Below are 22,524 nucleotides of genomic sequence, written 5' to 3'. Positions count from 1 at the left end.
TGGCTCACGGACCCAGCCACTCCATGGCATGTGGGATCTTCCCAGACTGGGGCACGAACCCGTGTCCCCTGCATCGGCAGGCGGACTCTCAACCACTGTGCCACCAGGGAAGCCCTATGGACTAATTTTAAAGAGGCATTAAAAGCGACCCCACTTGGAGGAGACAAGAGACATTTTACACCAAAAGTATGGCACTAGTGAAATCACAGATGAACTAAACAACAAAGGAGGTCCAGGAAAGATGACTGAGCTGGTCAGTGTGCCTAGAATGGAGAGTGGACACTAAGGAGTGATGGAAGAGAAGGGTCAGATCATGAGAGGTTCAACATCTTGGAATTTACCCTTCAGAGTGAGGAACTACTCAAGGCATTTTACCAGGAAGGTGACATGGTCGAAGCTGGATTTTACTAGGAACAGCCCGGTGGTAGTGAGAGGGGAGTTTTGAGGGGATGGTATCAGAAGGCAGCGTGAACAGGTGGATAACCCATGCAGCAGTCAGCTGAGAGGTGATGGGGGCCTGCATCAGCAGTGGTGGTGGGGAGGGAAGGAAGAGAGGGATTCTAGAGACTTTCAGAAAATCAAATGAGCAGAGCTTGGTGCTGGATTGAATGAGGACAGAGAGGGAGGAAAGGGGATCTGACCTGGGTAACCATGCTGATGGTCCTTGCACCAAGCGAGGAGAGAACACAGGAAGTGGAGAGGGTGGTGGGGAAGATAGATGATACATTTCATCTGTTCTATGTTGTTCGGAGTGCACGTGGGACATCCAGACAGACAGATCTGTAAGTCAGAAGCCTGAGGGAGAGAAGCCAGGGCTGGAGAAAGAGACAGATGTAAGGACCAAGGGGGAAAAAACATGATACAAACAAATAATATTCATTCCACAAACACCAACTGGGGATGTTTCTTGTGTGAAGCGCTGTGCTGGTAGCTGTAAGAAATATAAAGATGAATCAGACTTAGACCAGATCCTGCCATTTAGGAACCTAGTAGAGAAGAAAAGACTCATCAAAATACTAACACACTGGGTAGAAATAGATACCAGCCATGAGAGAGGCTCAGAGAAATCTTCCCTGATGGCCTGGCCATAGGAAACCAAGAAGCAGGCATGGTCTCTGGTGAAGAGATTGGGGAAGGTGGCCAGGGGGAGATGTTTGAGGGAGGACGTAAAAGATAGGTAGGATTTGAACACATACACAGGGAGAGGAGTGGAAGGCACAAGGGGACAATGCCATGGCCATGACAGGTACAGGGACACTGAACAGGAGAGTGCAGAAAGGGGGATCCTGGGCAAAAGAATGAATAGGAAGACTGAGATCCTTCTGTTCCCAGATAATAAAATGCACTATCTGTGTGGATGATTCATAAGTGAAATAACGGTCTTTCTCCTCTGCAACCCTAGTGAGCTGAAATGATATTTTCTGGGTAAGGCAGCATGTAGCATGAATGCTGGTGAAAAATGTCTGGATGTAGAAATAGCCCTTTGAATGTGCTCACAGAAATAGTTACACAGCCCACTTCCCACTCTAACTTTTTCCATTAGATAAAACTAGGCAAAAATGAACATCGAATCCAAACTTGAGCAAAGAGGCAAAGGAACTCACAAAAAGCATGTAGGAGAGGGAAGCGAGGAAGAGGAAAGCAGCTGAATGTCCAGTGCCTCAGAGAGGACCTCGCATTCCTGGTTCCTGATGGAAATCTGGCATTGCCTTGTCCTTGTCGGGTGCTGTGCCGAGAACCAGCGGGACCCACCTGGAGGGGAAGGTGCCCTGTTGAGTGCCTTCACTGCGGCAAGGCAGAGTTCATTATCCTGTCAGGAGTTTTCCTTCTAAAACAGACTTTTCCTCCTAACTGCTGTCCTGAGAACAGAGCACGCAGGGCAACTGAAGCAGTCAGGTGAGGAAGAAATATAAAACCACTGGCTCAGGGGACTTCCCTGGTGGTGCAGTGGTTGGGAATCCGCCTGCCAGTGCAGGGGACACGGGTTTGATCCCTGGTCCGGGAGGATCCCACATGCCACGGAGCAACTAAGCCTGTGCGCCACAACTACTGAGCCTGCGCACTAGAGCCCGCAAGCCGCGGCTGCTGAGGCCCGCGCGCCGGGGGCCCGTGCTCCGCAACGGGAGAGACCACCGCAATGAGAAGCTATCGCACCAGAACGAGGAGTGGCCCATGCTCGCCGCAGCTAGAGAAAGCCCACGGGGCAGCAACGGAGACCCAATGCAGCCAAAAATAAATTAATTAATTAATTTAAAAAAAAACACTGGCTCATCTGTGCTTGCCAGGAATCACGCCACCTCTGGCTTCGCTGAAGGCATTTTAGGTAGGAGGATAAACATCCTCTTCTTGGAGCACCCAAAGTCCTCCAGAGGTGATTCCACAGTGCTCTGTGGGACATTTCCCCTTACCAAGTCCCCCAAGCTGGAGGTTGTGGGCCCTTCCTATGACCTGATCCCTCACGTGGTCTGGAGGCCACTCCATCCTGGAGCACTTCCTGCCAGCAAAGGTGGGGACATGTGTAGGGAGACTCCCTGGGGACTATGAAAAGCAGAGCTGGCTGAGCACAGGGGCCCTGGGCCAGCAGTTCAGCAAAATCTCAGAGTGCCTGCAGAGAGATCCCAGTGGGCCACAGGCAAGGGCTCACAGCCACCAAACTCCTTCCAACAGATCAGCACCGTGGGAAGTGACAGATCCCTCCCAGGGCAGAACTGCCACCATCAACCCAACCTATAGGCACAGAAGCCCACCCTTTTCCCCACAGACCATCATCTCATGCTCATAAATGGAAAAAAGAAGAGCAGAGTTGCTGCAGGGGATGGAATCAAGTTCCTCGATATATTACCCTGAGGTCTGTTTTAACCAGGGATTGTTAGTATCCCATCTGTCCTTCATTGTCATATTCCTAGGAAGTGAGATCTGGAAGCATCTTGAAGGGCATCTAGGCTGGGATTCCCGAGGCAGAGTACACACAGCCCATCCGATGCTCCTGGTCGATGGCATGCTAATGGCTGGTAAAAGTATGAAACATTTTTATTTATTTCATAAAATTTTATTTTTCCTAACCTATATTGAAATAATCAACTATTACTTCAAACCTATGATTTCGTTGGCATTTTCATCTGAGATAAAGCTAAAATAACTTCAAACTGAAAAAGACAGTCAATTTAAATAAAAATATTCTGAAAACACTAACACAGATTGTATAAAAATTTGGCAAAAAACCTGAATGCCTAAAGTTTTGAAAACATTCATATACAGATAAGAAAACTGCGGTTCAGGACGGTAAAGGAGCTTGCCTAAGGTTTCACAGACTCTTCTGTGGAAAAGAACTATAGTGAACGCCTCCTGACTTCTAATTCAGTGGTCTTATCCAACATGAGGCTGCTCGTCTCCTCGGCCGAGCTTTAATCACTGCTGAGGAGAGAAAAAGGAAACACAGTCTGTATGAGTACAGCTAGGCTCTCAGCCTGCACCACTCTGCCATGGAAGCCCTGGCTGGGACATGCGGATGCTGCCCCATCCCAACTCCAGGTGGAGTCACAGGAAGGCGATTGTGACCTGGAGAGGCTGGAGGCCTTAGATGCCGGGGCTGCTCTCGCTGATCAGCAGAGGCGAGTTGAGGCGAGTGGGGCTGGGGACTGACACAGCCAGCGGAAAGCCTGAGGATGGTGACCTGGATGTACAGACTCCATGAAATTTCGGGAATAAATAGAGAATCAAAGAGAGATGCTTTAACGTCACTGCTGGGATGCAGAGCACGTCTGAGTTTGTTCTGTGTGGCAACTTACCTCACTCTGCAATAATGTGTCTAAGGCCCATCAATGCCAAATCCTGACATGTTCACTCATAAATCCAAAATACTTTTGTGTCTTAATCCCAAAGCCTTCCATCTTTTCCTCAGACAAGAGAGAAGGAGGGAGAAAACAAAAGGTTGAATCCTTTCATAAACATTTGGTATCAGATCTCCTGTAGGGATCTCATACAGCTCTGCCTTCTTTACGGTGCTGGAGCAGCAGAAGTCACCTTAGGTTCACGTTAAGCAAACTGTGGGACTGGGAGCCAGAGCCCAGAAGGCTCCGGATACTGTTCCATGAAGCACTTGTACTGTCAGGCACGGTCCAATGTATCAACAGAGCATCTGATTCATCCCAAGTTAGAAGGCTCCTTGACTCATCTCTGTTGCTATTTATGGATGTCAGCAGCAGTGATAGAGGTGTCAGGAGAATTCATAAATAGCAGGGCAGTATTAAGAGGCTCCCAACCGCCCCGGATGTACCGTGGGGGCCCCTATGCCACATTGAGGAGGGCTCCTGACATCAGCCTCTCACGTAGGCAAGACTTTGAATAAACTTGAGCAGATACTTGAAAGAGTCACAGCTGATTTTATGAGACGAGGTCTTAAAATGCTTTGTCCACCCTCAGCCTCCTCAGCAAGGCAGAAAGCCACCACCAACTCGTAAAGTCCTTCCGTGTCACCAACTTGATGGTGATGTGTCTGTAAGCACAATTCTACTTCCATGCCCGCATGTACATTTATATCAGGTATTTTGCTTTAAGGAGATATTCTAACATGAACAGGCATTTCATATAAGTCTACTGTGTATGGCAACATTGAAACCAAGCAGGAGCCACAGGGAAGAGAAGACAGCATGTTTGCTAATCGGTATCCTGTTTATATTTCTTTTTTCAAGTCTATGCACATTTTTGTTTTCATCAACTTTTGTCTTCACTAAACCCATCAATACCTCTCAAGAGAGGTTAATGTGAGTGCATTTCACCTGAACTTGTAAATACCATATGCCTTGAATTTTAGCAAGAACAGTCTTTATCAGCGCCTTCCTTAGGTGACAATTATAATCAATCTATGGGAGTCTAACAAAAACTAGCAAACTATTATCTTTTACATTGCAAATAGAACCCTATAACTTCTACAGAGTTGTTAGAGTCTAGTCTCTGTTTGGGCTCTGTAGACAAAATGAGGAGAATGTACTAGATCAGGGTCACTAAACTATGGCCTCTAGGGTAAATGTGGCCCACCGTCTGTTTTTATAAATAAAGTTTTATGGAACACAGCCACATCCATGCATTCATATACTGTGTATGGCTGCTTTGGCACTATAATGGCAAGAGTTAGATAGTTGCAACAAAGCTTAAATGGCCTGCAAAGCTGAAAATGTTTACCATTTGGCCCTTTACAGATCCTTGGCCTAATCTCCTGCCATTGTCCATGCTAGAGGTCTCTCTGTGGGCCCAGCTAGCTCTATCTACTCTACCTAACTCTAGGTTGTCTCCAACCAAGGCCCATGGGTGTGGGTTTGAGGTCATATTTAAGGACAAACTTCAGGTCTGTGAGAGAATCCCAAAGCTTTAGGGAGGGGCAGAAGGTGAGAGAAGACAGCATGATCTGGAGGAAATATAACAGCATTAAGAATAAGAATCTGAGTTTTTCCACCAATACTGACCCTGAATATCACCCATCATTATATGCCTTCTTTTTTCTCTTGTGAATGTAATAACAATCTTTGTATCTGTGGATACTTGGGCAGAAAAGGAATTCTCATAATGACGTCATTTGGTTTGATAAAAAAAATTAGTTAATTAATGAAGTTCTTCCAGGGAAGTTTGGAGCTGAGATTACCATCCTAAACCACAGGATAGCTGCTAGGAAACCCTGTTAAACAATAAAAGTGACTTAACAATGCCCTGGATGTCCATGACCACATCCCAGCTTTGTAATGGGCACCTTCTGTGGCCCTGATGTCCCTAATTGCCTCAGTCTTTTCCCTGAACAAAACCCTTCTAGGACTCCTGTAAGATGTTGCTATGATCCCACCTGCTTTCCTGGCTCCCTAAGGTAGCGGGCCCCTGGGTAACACACTGCACACAGAAATTGTTACATCCAGCTTACATGGCACCCCAAGAGTTTACCTAGGCAATATTTACTAGGCACCTCCCATGGGCCAGGCACTGTAGGAACTGCTTAATAAGAATCACCTCATTTAATCAGCATAACAGCCCTATGAGGTAGAATCTATTATCATTCCCATTTTACAGATAAGAAAAGTGAGTTTAGACAACCTGAGCAATTTTTCCAAAGCCACTAGAAACTCTATTAAGTGGCAGAATGAGGATTTAATTTGGTCTCTCTGATAGCAAAGCCACTGCTATAAAGTACCATAGCTAGACCATAGAACTAAAGTACTATACCATAGAACTTACAGTCTCCAGTGGCTTCTTGGCTTCTCAATGACCTCTGCTCAGATCCAACCCCAGGCTTCTGTAATGCTTGATCCTGTTGCCCAGTCTAGCCCTTCACTTTTTGAAGTGACTCAGAGACTCCATCATGACAGTATCTTGCCCATTTCTCTATGTGCCCTCCTAACCCTCATCAACCAAAGGGTTTCTGCTGTGCTAGCCAGAAGAAGCACATTTGTTCCACAGCCTACAAAACTGGAGAAGCCAGCCAACCCTCATGCCACCAAGCTGCAGTCTTACAGCACAGTGAAGTCTGAGGTCAGATATACTTGCCTAGAATCCTGGCTCCACCTATGTGAAATTCGGTCTGTGATTTACTTTCTCTACGTCTCAGTGTTCACATCCGAAAAGTGGGAGATTTAATACTATTTCACAAAGCTGCTATGGAAATTGATTGACATTATTCATGAAAATAATCCCATACGCTGTCTGGGACACAGCGAGTGAAGGGATAGCTTCATTACTATGAATATTACCAGTTCCTAATATTGATTTAAACCCCACAGAGATTATGACTCTTTAGTTCAAAAAGATCTTCAGGGATTTTGGGAACTAAGTACTTAAAAGTAAATTGTTGGCATCTGTATCAAGTGAGCTAAACTGCAGAACAGAATATTACATCACGCTGTTAAAAGACATTAGCATCCTTGTGAAAATTTGGCCTCTTAGCTATTCTCCTTGCTGTCTGGAGAAATGGGGCTAACTGAAGGCCTCTAGGAGCTTCAGGAAAAAGAAGAATAGAATTGTAAAGAGGACATAAAGAATGGAATGGAACAGGGAACCACTTGACAGTTCTGCCAAAGGCCATCCTCAAACGTTAAGTGTTAATAATATGATTGAATGTTCCTTGAAAGCAGAATCTTGTCTTATTAGTTTTCTATCAATAGTTAAAAAAGTACATGAAGCCTGACATATCATTGAATGAAAGAATCAATAACTAAATGAATGAATGAGTCAATGATTTTTTAAAATCAATGATAGGTCAATAGTGTTTTTAAAATGCTTTTTTGGTTTCTAGAAATTTACTGCCAAAGTGTGAAAGTATGTATATGAAGAAGCCTAAGTTTACTGTTACATGACTTTCACAATTTTAGAGTTGGAAGTCCCCAACTTCCCTCCTCCCTTCTCTGCCAATAAACCCGCTGTCAGCTGTGAGGCAGAGTGGTTGCAGCCAAGGTTAGTAGGTGGGGTCAGCTGAGCTGAACAGACTCTCAAATTTTGGGGTTAGCTTCCTGGTGTAGCCACAGAAAGACAGATCTGCATGCCACCTTGGTTGTGGGTCCTAGTGCTCAAAGAGTTAGTGGCTTTGAAGTAACAGTGGGGACACACGTCAGTTGAGTCTCAGCAGACAAAAGTTGACAAAACAACCAAAGCCGGTAAAAGGACATGTAATAAATATATCTTGGGCACTCACTATGGGCTAGGATATGAGCTGGTTGCTTCTTAGAGTATATAGACTCTGACAACTGCCTCAATTCAAATCCTGGCTCTGCACCTTTAGGGTTGTTTGACTTCAGGTAAGTTTCTTAGCTTGTCTGGCCCTCAGTCCCTTCGTTTGTAAAATGAGATAATAACAAACTCTACCTCATGCTGTTGTAATACGAATAAAAAATAAGCTAATGTATATTGAAAGTACTTAGATAGGAAGTACATAGTAAGTGCAAAATTAAGACTGTGATGATGATGTGATGGTGGTGATGAAATCTTTCGATCCTCCTAACACCTGTACAAGTTAGATTGTAGTTGCCCACTGTATCAAACAAGTGAATCATGGACTCATGACTTATCAGCCTCTACTAAAGGAAGTGGTTCCAAGCTGTCCCTGGAGCAGGAGTGACCATTTTCTGTGTCACCTAAGCCAACCTCCCCATAACTATAGCCAACAGAAGAAGGCTGGTTAAGGTTACATCTACCTATGGGATAATTTGATAGGAAAGTCTCTGAACATACAGGAACTATGGTAACTAGTGAGGTCCATCTGCTTGTTTCCCTGAGTTAGAAAAAGGGTGGGGGGAAGTAGGGAAGCTGGCAGCCGCAGGAACAAAACTGGAAACGTTGTAAAGCTGAGAGCAGTCAGGTGAGGTCATAAGTGAGGTGACTTGACGAGTGAATGGATAGTACAAACATTTTATAAAAGTGGCAAAATGGGGAAAACATTTACAGAGTAGACTGGACAAAGTTTCTCATTATGGCCACAAAAGTAACAGAAACAGGTGCAAAAAGCCAAACCACAAAGTGCTGAGGCTGGGGGCTGACAAGATGACTTGGATTCTGCACAACCTACCTGTTCCAGGCTTCAGGAAATTCTGCTTTTTAGATTTTTTTTTTTAAATCAGAGGATTTCTGTCTCCCTTACCTCCATATGAATTTCTATAGTAAAACTCCATTACAAAGAAGGTCTGGGTAGATCTCCATTCTTTAAAGCTAAAAAGCCTAACCAATGCATTCATCTCACAGATGAGGTAATGAAGCTTCCCAAAAGGACAGCAGATTACATAAAGTGGTAAAGCCAGATCTGAAGACCACCTTCCAACTAAATGCAGTGTTTCCTTCCACTACACCCCAGTTCCCACTCTACAGGAATAGGGGAGGGCAGCCAGCAAGATGGAACAGCTGATCAATTGAAATGGCTAATGGATTCACATGTACCTGCACCTAATGCATGTCGACAAGAGATGCACAACCAAACCACGGTGCCAGATAGAGGAGGTTTGCAAGCCAACTCTCCCTCAGTACTTGGAATAGCCCTCAAATGGACCCTGGCATCTCCAGTCTGTCACACATCAGACAGTCAGAGACAACCCAAGAACAAAGGGGTTTTGTTTTTAGGGGTCTTGCTATTTTAGGAACTGCCCACCCATTTTCCTCATGGAAGGCCAAGAACACAAAGATGGCTTTCGTAGGTGGACAGTATGGCCAATAGGTCAATCTAGTCCCATGATGGATGGCTTGAGTTCCTAGATAAGCTCCTTGGACTGAATCAGGACCTGTCTTTCTGTACCTTCCAAAGGTACAGAAAAAGTGATTCTGATGAATTTGCTAACAAATTTTTGTAACAGATTTGTTGAAGGTAAAAGGTACTGAAAGAAAAAGCATCTAGCCCTCTCTCCTATGCCCACGTACACCTAATAAGTACCTGACAGTCTTGGTGGCACATAGCAATGAACATGCTTAGAACTGCTCTTCTCTGCCCTAGAAATGGCTGAGCTTTAGGAGTGAAATGAAGACAGCTTCAAGCAAGTAATATGTGACGCTTCGGCAGCTGAACTGAACTTGAGTAAGGATGCTCAAGTAAGAGCAAGGATGGGTCCTCGGGCACAAAGTTGTCTGCAGTTCTAGAAGCACAATCTTAGGGTCCCCCATACGTGTGTTCTGTGGGCTTTGCACTAACTCAGCCCCAAGGGTGACCTCCCCAGAATGGAACATCCTGAACCTTGTTTCCTACATTTTTTCTCCCCAAAGAAAACTATGCGCCATGGGCTCACCTGGGGCTCCCAGCAATGAGGAGCCTGGGGACCCCTGAGGAGCCAGCAGTTGGAGGCCACAGGAACCTGCAGACACTGGCCAATGGGCTCCACACAGCCGGGGCTAGTGGTCCTGTGTAGCACCCAGGATTCATTGATGGGTTATCTTCATAAAACTCTCAGAGGGATAGACAAATGCTCAAAGATTATTTTTTCCCTCAATTGTGAACTGTGCCTAAGAAGGCTGAACTACAAAAAATATTATCATCTACCAATGGGAGTTATCACTAATATATATATATATAACATATATTAGTTATCACTAATATATATACATATATATCAAACTGAAGCATTTATGAAAGGCTACTTGCTGTGAAAAATATACTTAACCAGGGCTTCCCTGGTGGCGCAGTGGTTGAGAGTCTGCCTGCCGATGCAGGGGACATGGGTTCATGCCGCGGTCCGGGAAGATCCCACATGCCGCGGAGCGGCTGGGCCCGTGAGCCATGGCCGCTGAGCCTGCGCGTCCGGAGCCTGTGCTCCGCAACGGGAGAGGCCACAACAGTGAGAGGCCCGCGTACCGCAAAAAAAAAAAAATTATATATATATATATACACTTAACCAACCCATATGCATATAGGAAGTCTATTAACACTGCCATCTTTAATTACAAAGATGAAATAAGTAGATAATCCATTAAAATTATATTATGCACCATTAAATTCTTTTGTGTACTTTAAAAAGAAAAATGTAGATCACATGGTAAATTAGCAAAAGGACAATATGGAAATTTAAATCCACACAGAGTCTGACCATCTAATGTAAAGTCATATTAAAACTTGACCTTCAATGGAGTAAAAAATTTGCTTATAACTGAAGAATTCCTTGACTTCTGGTTTAAGCTCACATAGCAATTTTCATTTGATGATTTTGCTTTCACTTGTTCGAGAGTTTGCAAAAGAGAATCCTTGTGTACTTTTGTAGTTTTAAACGTCAATTATCTTGCAAAATTCGAAATAAATCTCTTCAGCCACATCTGAATCATGCAGGAGGTTAAAATACATCATGTGACCCTCAAAGCAGTAATATAAGATTTCAGGAAGGAAATCCAATTACTCTATGTAAGGAAGAAATAGTACTTCTTTGGAAAAAATAATTCAAAAATTTTAGGATGTGATTGAAAAATAAGAAAAGCAAAAGGTTTTTTAAAGTTTTAAATTGCCAAGTTCCTAGCTGAGGTACTGGTTTTCTGTAAGCCCACGATTTTGCTGATGGTATGTATATACTGGGCACAGTGTAAGAGAGAACTTACCAATTTTCATCCATACAATGTCAAAAGGATACAAAAAAAGGGTTTTCCTCTATATCTCATTCTCTCATTACTTATATTGACACTTTGTGTGTAAATAAAACACAGTAAATGCAAAATATAAAAACAAACGGCAGTCTCTGCCCTGAGGCTATATGGATGAGAAAAGTGTAAATACAAAATGAAAGCAATGTAAACTTTAAGGTGTTCACAGAACCATTAATTCCCTCTGCACATATCAGAAATATTTCGGATTATTAGTTAAGCTTTTAAATATACATTGTCTTAACAAAAGAGAAATGGTTGGGTATATTCATGTTTTTTTGTTTTTGTTTTTTTAATATTCATGTTTTGATAACCTTAAGTTTTCTCTTTTTTGAATTATGCTATTTGGATCCAACTAAAAACTGCATCAGTATTGACTGTTATAGTTAATGAAAAATAGTCCTGCTATTGTTATTTCATAACTAACAGGGTTTGGGTAATAAGACTTCATTTAAGTGCATTTCGCTGCCCAATACTGTTACTAGTCAAAGGATTTTGCTATCTTCTAACATTTATAATGTTGTCATTCCAGATGACTCAAATGGCTGCCTACCTACTTCCAAAAGATATGGCATAAAGTGTATCAGATAAAGTCTACCAATCCCTGAGTCTCTTAAGAAGAAACCATCAGAGACTCTGGGAACGACATCTTCAAACAGGATATCTTCAGGCTTGATTTCTAAGTTGAGGGCAGATACAAAATTTCAAACTTTGAAACTGTTTCTAGAATAGAATGTAAAGGATAGGAGAGACAGTGTCTGAGGGTGGATGCACTAGGAATGGAGGTAGGCGGGATGGCAAGAGGGGAGGCAGGAGGCTCCACTGACCACACCATCTTGGCAAGGATGGGAGGGAGTACTTATATCTTCAGTTCACCTTGGGGGCCCTGTGCTCCTGCAGAAGCCACAGGCTTTCCTGAATTTTTCATGGAGATGTGGACCCATCCACATCCAAGAGGGCAAGCCAGCGACAAATACCAGACTTGCCCACCCTTACCCTTTACTCAAGCCCTTTGAACCTCTGCCCCCTCCAGCTTAGTTGAAAACAACATAGAATAAACTAAAGTCAAGCTGAAGGAGTAATCTCTCCCATTTTATTTGGAAAACTGAACATCATAGTTGGTCTGCCATGGGTAACCAGTAGCATATGAAGGAAAGAGCTCAAAGAGTCCCAGGTTTAAGGCTGACTTCTGTTCTCTTTCCAGTTCAGTGTCCACTTTCCATTAATTCCTGCCCAGCGGGGCTCAGCAAAAAGCATTAGCAATGTAGGGCTTCTTGTAAGGGTTATTACGTTTTGAGGACACATTCTTTGGCATCCCTGCTCAGCCACCCATCCCCACAAAAAGGCACACACATACACATGCATACACACACACTTCTCTGGAGAATCTATTGGAGCACCTCATTCTGAGCATAGAAGATGGGGTCCTTGCTACACTGAAGATATCATGTAGCAACTAGGACAATCTTTGGACTGTCCTCCCACAGATGCTCACACCACTTCCCCAACCCCCACTAAACACACCTTCTGACACCTCGCCTGCCTTAACCTCTTATCTTACACTCAGGGTCTTTCTTTCAGACACAGCCACTCCCAACGTTACTTCCTGGGAATCTCTTTACAGTTCTCTTTACCCTGAACATTTTTGTGGTGTTACAAAGACTGGACCTTTGAAATGGTCTTGGACCAGAAGAAAACAAAAACTATCCATCACAATAACCGCTTCCCACATTGATGGGAGGATGTGGATAGCTGGTGGAAAGTCCACCATTGTACCCTTCTTTTCAATCAAACCACATGATAAAGACAAAAGCAATGTGACCCCTGCATCTGTCACCCCAAGCGATGCCAGGGCTGATTCTGCAGGTCTGCCCGATCTCACCACAACCTGGAAACTACAAGCTACGGTGAGGAAGACAAGCTTCCCTGAGAGAAGAGACAGTGGTCTTTGACTAAGGATGTACAAGCACTCTAACCCTAATGTTATAAACCTCAATTAATTTGTAAATGTGAGGCGCAGTAATCTGATTTACCTGCTCACTTTCTGGCATATCTGGACACTGAAGTTTTTCTATTTGCTATTCAAGGACTCTTTTCTCAATCACATAGTTTAAACAAAGTAGAGCAGCTGTGCATACGCAGGTAATCTATCAAGTCAGTTATTCATGGAGACACTGGCTGAGGAAGAAATAGAAGGCTTGCAGTCTGAGATTTTATCAGAGATTTTACAGGGATATTTTCCATGCCAAATATTTAGATAATGAAAATTTTAATACATCTAAAATGTGCTCAGTTTTCCCCAATCTAACACACAAAACTAAACAGCACATAATGATGGTACCAGAGTAATAGATTAATTAAAGTTTAGATCAAGACCTCGTTTGGTACTCTGTTGAATTTCCTCACAGTGAAAGAGCCCATCCCCTCCCATACATATAGTCCGCAGATAATCAGTCAAGTCTCAACCGCTTTCAAGCTACCCCAGGAGCAGGTGATGTACCGATTTTACTAATAAAAATACAAAGTGAATCAGGCATGTTCCATTTCTACTGGGAAATGCATTCATTTATTCCACAAATAATTATAATTAAGCATTAACTATGTGAATGCATTATTCTAGGTGTTGAAGATACACCAATGAGCAAAACAATGCCAAACAAAACCCCTGCCTGCCACTGTAGCACTTACTTTCTAGTGAGATTCTAAAACACAAGTTCCTAGAATTTTAGGAAAAATTCTCTAATTTTCAGAAGGGGTATCTTAGAAGGGATGTTGATGGTGATGTTTCTGAGATGGGCTAGAGAGAAAGGCAAGTATCAACTGGCACACCCTTTACTGTAAGAGGAGAGAAAGCCAGGACTGATTTTCTCTCATCTGGGAGAAGAGGGCTCAGTAGCAGCAAGCAGCTTGGCAATTCAGTCCCTCAGCAAACATTTATGGAGAAACTGTTATAAGATATTCTGATCTAATTGAATAATTCCTTTCTAAGACAATCCACTACCCCCATCTGACACCGTCTCTGGTTTGTAGAAGTTACTCCCCGTCTAGGCATATTCTTAGAACAGTCGGGTAATGGTGGTACAGAAGTAACTGCAATTTTTACTTACACCACAGGTGGAGATATTTCCCATAAATGGGAAATGTACTTATTAACAAGATCAACGATCAGACTGTGGAGCTGGGTCCTACAGAGCTATGTCTACGGCACCCAGACTATTAATGTCAAGGAAGTACAAGCCATAGCCTGAGAGGCTACAGTTGTGCTGCTCTTACCATGACTGAGATGTGGAGGATTCTCAGCTCCTCTTCTGCCGACTCACGCTGGGGTTCTTCGGTTGGGTCTTGTCCAGGGAGGCTTGGGGCACCGTCTTGGTGGTGGATGTGAAAAAGTAAAGTGCCATTCTCCAGCCACTGCTGCCTCCAGCGCACCAGAGGGATGTCCTCCGTGTTCCCTGAGATCTCTAGAGGACAAACACCAAAGGCATAGGTCAGAATTCCAACTGGACCAGTCCGAATCTCCTTTTCGTCTCCTTAGACATTGGTACCAATTAGCCAGTGTCAGATGAAGACAACAAAGGGTTTCTAACTATAGTTAAGTCAGGCTTACTGCTGCTCCAAATCTCAAGAAAGGGAAGAGGCCCTGAGAAGAAGAGAATTATCCCATCAGTCTTTGCACCATAAACTAGTGGCCCAGCCTCTCACCCACTGAGAAAAATACAAAGGTAAAAATTCAAGTTCTTCCCCATATTTCTATGATCAATAGCATCCTTTACTTAGCACAGTTTGAGTACCCTTATGACCTCTTGAGGTAAACAGAAGATTCTTTGCCTCTTGTAAATTTGAAAGTGTGAGTTCCCTAGAAATTACTCGGAGACGCCAGTGCGTCTGCCAAGGAGAGAGTTGGTAATTACTGCGCAGGGAACTGGCACTTATAGGAGAGTCCTGGGAGGTTACTGCAGAGCCACTGGAGCTGACAGGTTATTTCTAAAACCACCGTCATCTGCTGCATAGTCCGCTGGAGATGTCTGATGCTTGCTTCGGCAGGTAAAGTAATGTTTTAATTCCCTTTAATATTCCTCTTCATTTTTGCAGAGCAAAGGGGGTATACATGAGAGGGCTGTGAAGAAGCAGGCCCTTACCACAGACATACGCACTCACCTGCTTTCAGGCACTGAAATATCATCGGCAAATAAATAACAATATACCAAAACCTACTACGTACTTCATACTGCAGGTGTTAAGCGGTGCTGCAGAAGCGTACTGTTATGTGTCCCTTTCTCTAATATTCCTAAGCAATATCAGATCGAAACTTTGAGACATCCCACGACAGAAAGAACCTGATTAATCCAGCTTTCTTGGGCTTCATTTGGCCCTAAGATCATTTTTTCCTTAACAACTATTGTCATCCTCGGAAACTCATATTCTGCTGAACATACTTTGGCAAAGCACCGCTTTGTCAAATTTCTTTTTTTTTTTTTTTGAAAGGCATGGCTTCTTCTCCCAAAACTTATCACCTTTGACTAAACAATTCAATACACGGAAAGAAGATATAGTAAGATCTGTTTAGAAAAGTATTCTCATCAAGTTACCACAATCATAAAGAGGAAAGCAATTTTAAATATTTATACAGTTTATAAATATCTTTCATTCTTTGTGGGAGTGTACAAATGATGCTCTGCTGTATTTATTTACTTATGTAGTTATTCATTAATTTATTTAACAGACACACATTGGGCATGTATTATGTACGCACCAGGCACTGTTCTAGGCACTGAGAGACTAATCTAAATGAGGCTCTCAACAAGTTCTCCAAAGCCACCCACTGTGAATGAATGTGTAAAGTGTTACACCACATGCATAAAAGTTTTGTGGAAACAGAAGAAGGAAGGAGTAATCTTGCTTGGGTAGAGGGTGGAAGATGGGAGGAGAGTAGCATTGCCAGAAGAAGAAGATCCTATAGTTTTGGGCCTTGAAGTGTGAGTGGACTTCTTATAATAGAGAGCGAAGTGGGAAATGGACATTCAGACATTGATAGGAGAATACGTAGGAGGAGGAGGAAGATGAAGAACACTGGCTGGTCCTCTCAGGGAAGGTCAGTGAGAAGGATTCATGAGCCACAGGTCATCAGCCTATGATGATTCCCCAGCTCATCCTACCATACTACCTCTCCTCCAGGGAGGAGAATAAATTTTGGAGTGTGCAGGAGGACAAGGGTGCAGCAAAAACAAGGTGCTCAGGGTCCCCTTCATTCTTAGCTTCTCTCCCTAATTGCCTGAAGGACTTAGTCATCCTGTTGGGTTGGTAAGCTGTTCATGCTCTGGAAGTGACCGGCACAAGCATCTAGGAAGCTGCGGTGGGCAGAGGGTATGCAAAAGGCTCCCCTGCAGCCTGGTCCTGGTTTTCCCCAGGCACAGCTCCATTTGTTAAGTGAGGCAGTGACAAAAGCTTCCCAAGTTCATCTTTCCTCTAAGGGGTCTTTACAGACTTCCAGGTGAACAGAAACCCTTCGGCGCACCTCCAAGGGTGCCTGGATAGACCCGCGGCTGCTGCATGACACTTCATCACAAGTCCTGCAATCACAAACCCCACTCGACAGCACTCACTCTTTCTAACCACTCATCAAGGCTCCACATCAAAGCACTGGGAAGATTCTTCCTGGGAAACACACCCTTCTCTCCCAAGTCCATTTCCTGACATTACAGTAGAAACCAAACTCCATCCCCTTCTCATCACAGACACAAAAATCACAAGCAGCGACAGCTCCTAATAGAGCACCTAATGGCACAATTAAATCACCTAGAGCAACACACGTCCAGCCTCTTGCCTGCACCTGCTCTATTCCACACATGTCAGGTCCCACTTTAGCCCTTCCTGTAACTATTCAAGAGGAATCCAGCACCTCATACCTCTAAAGCACTCAACAAACTGGCTTTTTGTTTCCCAGGAGACCCTCATCGAGGAGGTCAGGCTCATTACCCCTGTTTTAACTGTGGAAGCAGAGACAAGTAAATACCCAGACCAAAGTCACCCCAGCCTGACACAGAACAGGGACTAAGACAGATGAATGAATTTCTATCAGATCCCCTCCACCTCCAACACAGGCATCAGAGGACATGACCTTCAAACATGCATAAAGAGAGGAAGCAATTGAAAGCCCATGGGGTCTTTCAGGAATTTTTGTGCCGCAGTATTTAAATTTTTTGCACAAAGCCTTAGTATTCCATGAGTTCTTTTACAACTGAAATATAATTCACATACCATAGAATTCACCCTTTCAATGTATACAATTCAGTGGTTTTTAGTATATTCACAAAGTTGTGCAACCATCACCATTCTAATTCCAGAACCTTTTAATCAGCCCCAGAAGAAACCCTGTACCCACTGGCAGCCAAGACTGTTTTTGAGAAGGAAGGACGCCTGCTCCAAGGTTCTAGGAGTGATGGTACCAAGGAAAGAACGGGTGCAGTGGGGGTATGGGGAGGTGGGCTGAGAGCACAGAATCTCTAGCCTTGGCTTCCAGCCCAGCCCTCTGAACCTATCTATGGGTTATTCATGGCAAATTCCTTTGGAAAATGATATCCTGATTCTGCCTGGACCAGAATCATCACAGAGGGGAAAGGGTGAAGGAAGGAGGGTGCCATACCTGCCAGTGAAGGTGCCTGTCACTTTTTAGGTTGAAGATAATTACAGAATGATAGTTTCCTCCTTGGCTTTTTTCCCCTCTCCTGGCAAGATCTGACACAGGAGAGCTAAAATGCTAAACTAGGAACTTACTTACTTATGCTATATCTGGCCTGGGTCAACCAATGAAAAATCACACAGAGCACAGTAAATGTCTTGTGAATTTCATCACAGTGGGGCTGAGATCAGAGCTTGGAACATCAGTGTAATCACGTTGGTCTGGATGTCAGCAGAATATCTCAAGAAGAATAAATGCTCAGAAATTGCTTTACCAATGCAAGCCTGACCTGGGACTCCCAAGGAGCAAATGTGGGAGGTGATCAAATAAGTTACTTTAGTCCAAGACCTCCTGAGGGCTGTGGACGAGGCTCAAACAGAGCCTTTGCCAGTGTACTGAATAAAACAAGTGCCCACAGGAGCCTGCACAGTCAGATCTCAATATACCACAGGTGGCACGAGCACCACAGCCATCACCACACTGTGGGGCTGAGATCTCCAGAAAGGTAAGGCTGCCCTTACTTTTAGCATTCCATTTGTCCCATTCTTACCCTCTGTTAACCTCACAGATCTCAGCACCTCCAAAATTCTGGAATGCCCGAAATTTACAGAAACCAGGGTGCCGTTCATTCTTTTTTTTTTTAATATATGTTTTTTTCCCTTGTAATGAGAACTCTTTTTTAAAATATTTATTTATTTTATATTTGGCTGTGTCAGGTCTTAGTTGCGGCACACGGGATCGTCTTTGCGGCATGCAGGATCTTTCGCTGCAGCGCGCAGGCTCTTTGTTGCAGCGTGCTAGCTTCTCTCTAGCTGTGTCATGCAGGCTCCAGAGCATGTGGGCTCTGTAGTTGCAGCACACAGGCTCTCTAGTTGTGGCTCGCATGCTCAGTAGTTGCGGCACGGGCTTAGTTGCCCCGCTGCATGTGGGATCTTAGTTCCCCAACCAGGGATCAGACCTGTATCCCCTGCACTGGAAGGTGGATTCTTAACCCCTGGACCACCAGGGAAGTCCCAGCCATTTATTCTTGAATACACAAAGATCTTGGAGCACACTCTATTTGCCACATTTAGCAAGTTGTGCTACATGGTTTCTACTCTCAAGGAGCTTTTGGTCTAGTAAGAAAATGAAGACAGAGCCATGAATAAGTACTCTAAACCGTAATAGCAGTGCTGGGTGAGAGGGTGGTACTTGGCTGGGCATATACCCTTGGAAAGGGATAAAATGGGAAGAAATGTTGGGGGTCAATTCGAGATGAAGAAAACAGTGTGTGTAAGTGTGTAAAGGAACAGCAGGATGATGCATGCTTGCAGAGTTGCGGGAGGTCTGGTTATGCTGCAGAGTGAGGATATGGAGAGGAGTAGTAGAGGACTGGGCTGAAAATCCAGATTGGTGTCAACTGTAAAAGTTGTGAATGCCAGTTTTAAGGAGTTCAGAGCTAATGGAAAGTCATCCGTGGTTTTATTAAGCAGAGGAATGAATAAAGCCATGAGTAGAAGGATGAAGAGGATCCAGAAAGAGTAGCAGGTAGACTAGACTCAATCACAGCCCCAGTGTAACTCTGATCCTATATTCTGCAGGAAACACAATACTAAACTGGAACTCAGGAGACCTCGGTTTAGAGTAAACTTGAATGGAATGCCTGGCTTTGAATTTTCTCATCTGTATACGGAGGAGCTGTATTGATGAATTTTAAGATCCTTTTGTAACTTGCCATTCCACAATTCTAAATCCAAAGGGTGTGCTTCATGTTACCACCTAGAAAGGCAATGATTTTAATGTACCAAGCAGTGTCAAATCCTCGCTCGAGTCTAACCTGCACTCTACCTCTTCCCTCTCTCTGAGCACAGAGTGGACAGGTTAGAGGTGATTCGATTAGAGTCTTTAGAGGCCAGGCCCATCTTCAGACTGGACCTCAGGCTGGTGAGAAAGGTTCTTATTCATGCTGATACAGATATGTGGATTCTAAGAAAGAAACCTTGGAACTTCTGGATGCAATAGAGAACCAGGAAGATGGAACCTTGGGCAGGGAAAGTCACACTGCAGAATAACCTGGGATGGGGAAAGGCAGAGAGAAGGAGAGTGAGATGAAATCACTTTTAAATTGGCCTTAGTCATTGTTCTGTTAGCTTGTGTGCTGTGAGCTTGCAGCACTGTCTTTTTGTGGGATTAGCTTAGGACACCCAAAACTTGCTCCAAAAATCCCTGGTCCTTCTTTAGGCAACCCCGCATGCTGAGAGTCCCTGAACTGACCTGCTAAGACACATCATATCAGAATGAGAATTTCCCCAAAGGACAACTTCACTGAGGACCAGATGCATGATGTCTTCTTTCAAAGAATCTGACAATTTAAAGTCAAATGTGGATTTGAACTAGGAAAATTCTCAAAGATCCTTTAAGTCATTAAAGAACTTAGAGTAGCTTAGGTTAGTCCTGGTATTCTGGGCCCCTTTCCCACTCCTGGCAAGGCTGAGTTTCAAGCTAAATCCAGTTGTGTAGTAATGAGGTGGCCCAGGTGTTGAGGTCAAGTCGGAAGGAAGCATTAACTTGTCAATTCTTAGCCTCATGTTGAGGGCACCTGATGAACTGACCCTGCAGTCTTTCAAGATTGAGGGTGACACCCCCGATGGCCATTGCTGACTATTAGAAGACCCTGCTTAGATCAGGATTTTCAAACTCATTGTTAATCTTAAAAACCCTTCCTCCAAACCAAATCTAATATGGCTTCTGAGGGGGTTCCCCAGAGCAGAGTTAGAAAAGAACTGGATCAATTGGAAGACAAATAAAATGCACAGCCATGAAATTCCCTGCCATTAGGGGATTGCAGGAGGAATGTCTACGGGTTATTAGTTTTGCTTGATCGTTTTTTCAATTCTATTAAGTGTGGTATTGTGAAAAGCCTCATATTCTTTATGAAATAATTACAAGGGAAAGGGAACATCTCTAAAAATAGAATCTAGCCACCCATCCACCCTATGCTATCTCAGCTGTCATTCTGAGTTTCCCTGTGCCACCAGGATTAAGCGCAGAACTTTAGTAGCGATAAGCTAATTATCCCAAACTAAGAATAACAAATGAGTCTTGTCCATCAGTGACTATCATTAAGGTGATCAAAGGTAGGCCTGTGACAGAATTACCCCCTTTTCTTCCATTCTTTTTTACCCCTCCCCAAATCCCCATTTCAGAGTTTGAAGGATATTGATGGTAGGTCTAGTTTCCCACATGGTCTCATTATGGTCTTCCAACTAAAACTATTAAAAGTGGCATTAATTTTCAACACCTTTGTAAGAAAACAACCTGCTTAAGTCGGGGGTTAATAACAGTAGAGGATCACTAATTATCCTGTAAATCTTTACTCTGGTATCAAACGTGACCCAAGTCTTTAATCTCTGGAACAGCAGCCTCTAAAGACCCCAACTTCTTCCATAAACATAATGAAAGCAGTGCATTAGTGTCCTGGCCATCTGTGAAGAAAGATGAGGGACAGATGAAAATCAGACAAAGAAGAGGGATGCAGAGAGAAAGGACAAAGTCGGGAGAAGTGAGGACAGGAAACTAGGCAGAGAAACAAGGTCCCATAGGTTGAGTTGGCTGGGCCTCCACACCTCTTGCCATCTGGTATGGAGTTCTGGTGATGCAATCCCACATCACAGAATGATAGCCACATAAAATAAGGCGCCCTGCTGAGCCTGAAGTCCACCAGCTCACCAAAGGCTTGCCTGAAGTTTGTGCCTATGTAGGCGTGGCTAAGTGAACAACCAAATGGGAGATAGTACAGCTAGGTAATTCTTTTGTGAAGATGTTCAGAATCCAACTGGAAATGGAACTCTCTTCGTGGTTCTTCTATTAAACTCACAGTAGGCCGTGGAGCTGCTACTTATCATCTCATTCTCACTCCTCTGCCCCACCACACACAACTATGTGAGCAAAAGCTTTATAGCAAAATGGCTTAAGATTTCAAGAATCTCTCACCCAACAGAAGAACAGGATGTTACTTTTCCAAGTAATTCAAACCTTTCTGATTTTCTAAGATTTGGAATAGAAATTTCCACTTGTGACCAGAAGGATAACTGAGTTCCTATTTCCTCTGCTTGGTGACATTTCTTCTCAATGGCAAAAGGAAGAGAGCCTCAAATCATTCATGATCCAATGATAAGAAATGGAATGGCAGGTTAAAGAGAGCTTTGGATTGGGGTGGGAGGGCAGGAGAATGAGGCTGCTATAATTTCCCTGGAGCCCACTTTTCTCATCTTCAAATGATGGGACTAGAAGGTCTCTAAGAACCACTCACCCCTGCTCTAACCATGGTATTCAGTGACACTGGCTCTAGTTAGACTCCAAATCAGGTACAGTCTAAGTTTCTGCATGCCAATTGGATAAAAGTCTCTGGAAGATTTTTCCAGATCAGACTTTCCTCTTGGACTCTGGGATGCTTCCAGCTTAGTTCAGCCTGCCAACTTATAGACTGGCTGTATTGCAACTCATGATCGTGACCTATGGAAACTCCAATCAGCAGTCCCCAATAAGAAAGAATCAAGATGTCTGCAAAGGGTCTCCGATGAGTTTTTACTCTATGTGTTTATGTGAACAAGGTAGTCTAAATAAGAAAATTTCACCTGATTTCTCTCTGCAGCCCCACAAATATCCCTCTATAGAGCTATATTCTAAAAATCAGAAATGTCAGTTTCCTTTAAAGCTGCTTACCCACCCACTTCTCAGTTTTCTGAAGAGGTTTACAATGGACTGAAATAAACTGATACCAAAAGCAG

At 43.7% G+C, this 22,524-nt stretch overlaps 1 protein-coding gene across 3 annotated transcripts in view; it reads right to left on the bottom strand.

The window, feature by feature from the left end:
- ASTN1 (astrotactin 1) overlaps window positions 1-22,524 on the bottom strand; it is a 323,626-nt gene that overhangs the window by 184,254 nt on the left and 116,848 nt on the right. For all 3 annotated transcript variants that reach the window (XM_029231191.1, XM_029231192.1, XM_029231190.1), the window contains exon 2: window positions 14,350-14,537. In XM_029231191.1, the coding sequence (XP_029087024.1) occupies window positions 14,350-14,537 (188 nt within the window). The remainder of the gene's footprint in view (window positions 1-14,349; window positions 14,538-22,524) is intronic.

This window comes from Monodon monoceros, unplaced genomic scaffold (genome assembly GCF_005190385.1).
Source record: "Monodon monoceros isolate NGI ecotype Baffin Bay Population unplaced genomic scaffold, NGI_Narwhal_1 Super_Scaffold_18, whole genome shotgun sequence".
Lineage (NCBI taxonomy): Eukaryota > Metazoa > Chordata > Mammalia > Artiodactyla > Monodontidae > Monodon > Monodon monoceros.
Note: the sequence above shows the minus strand (reverse complement) of the source record. Positions and strands in the feature narration are given on the sequence as shown.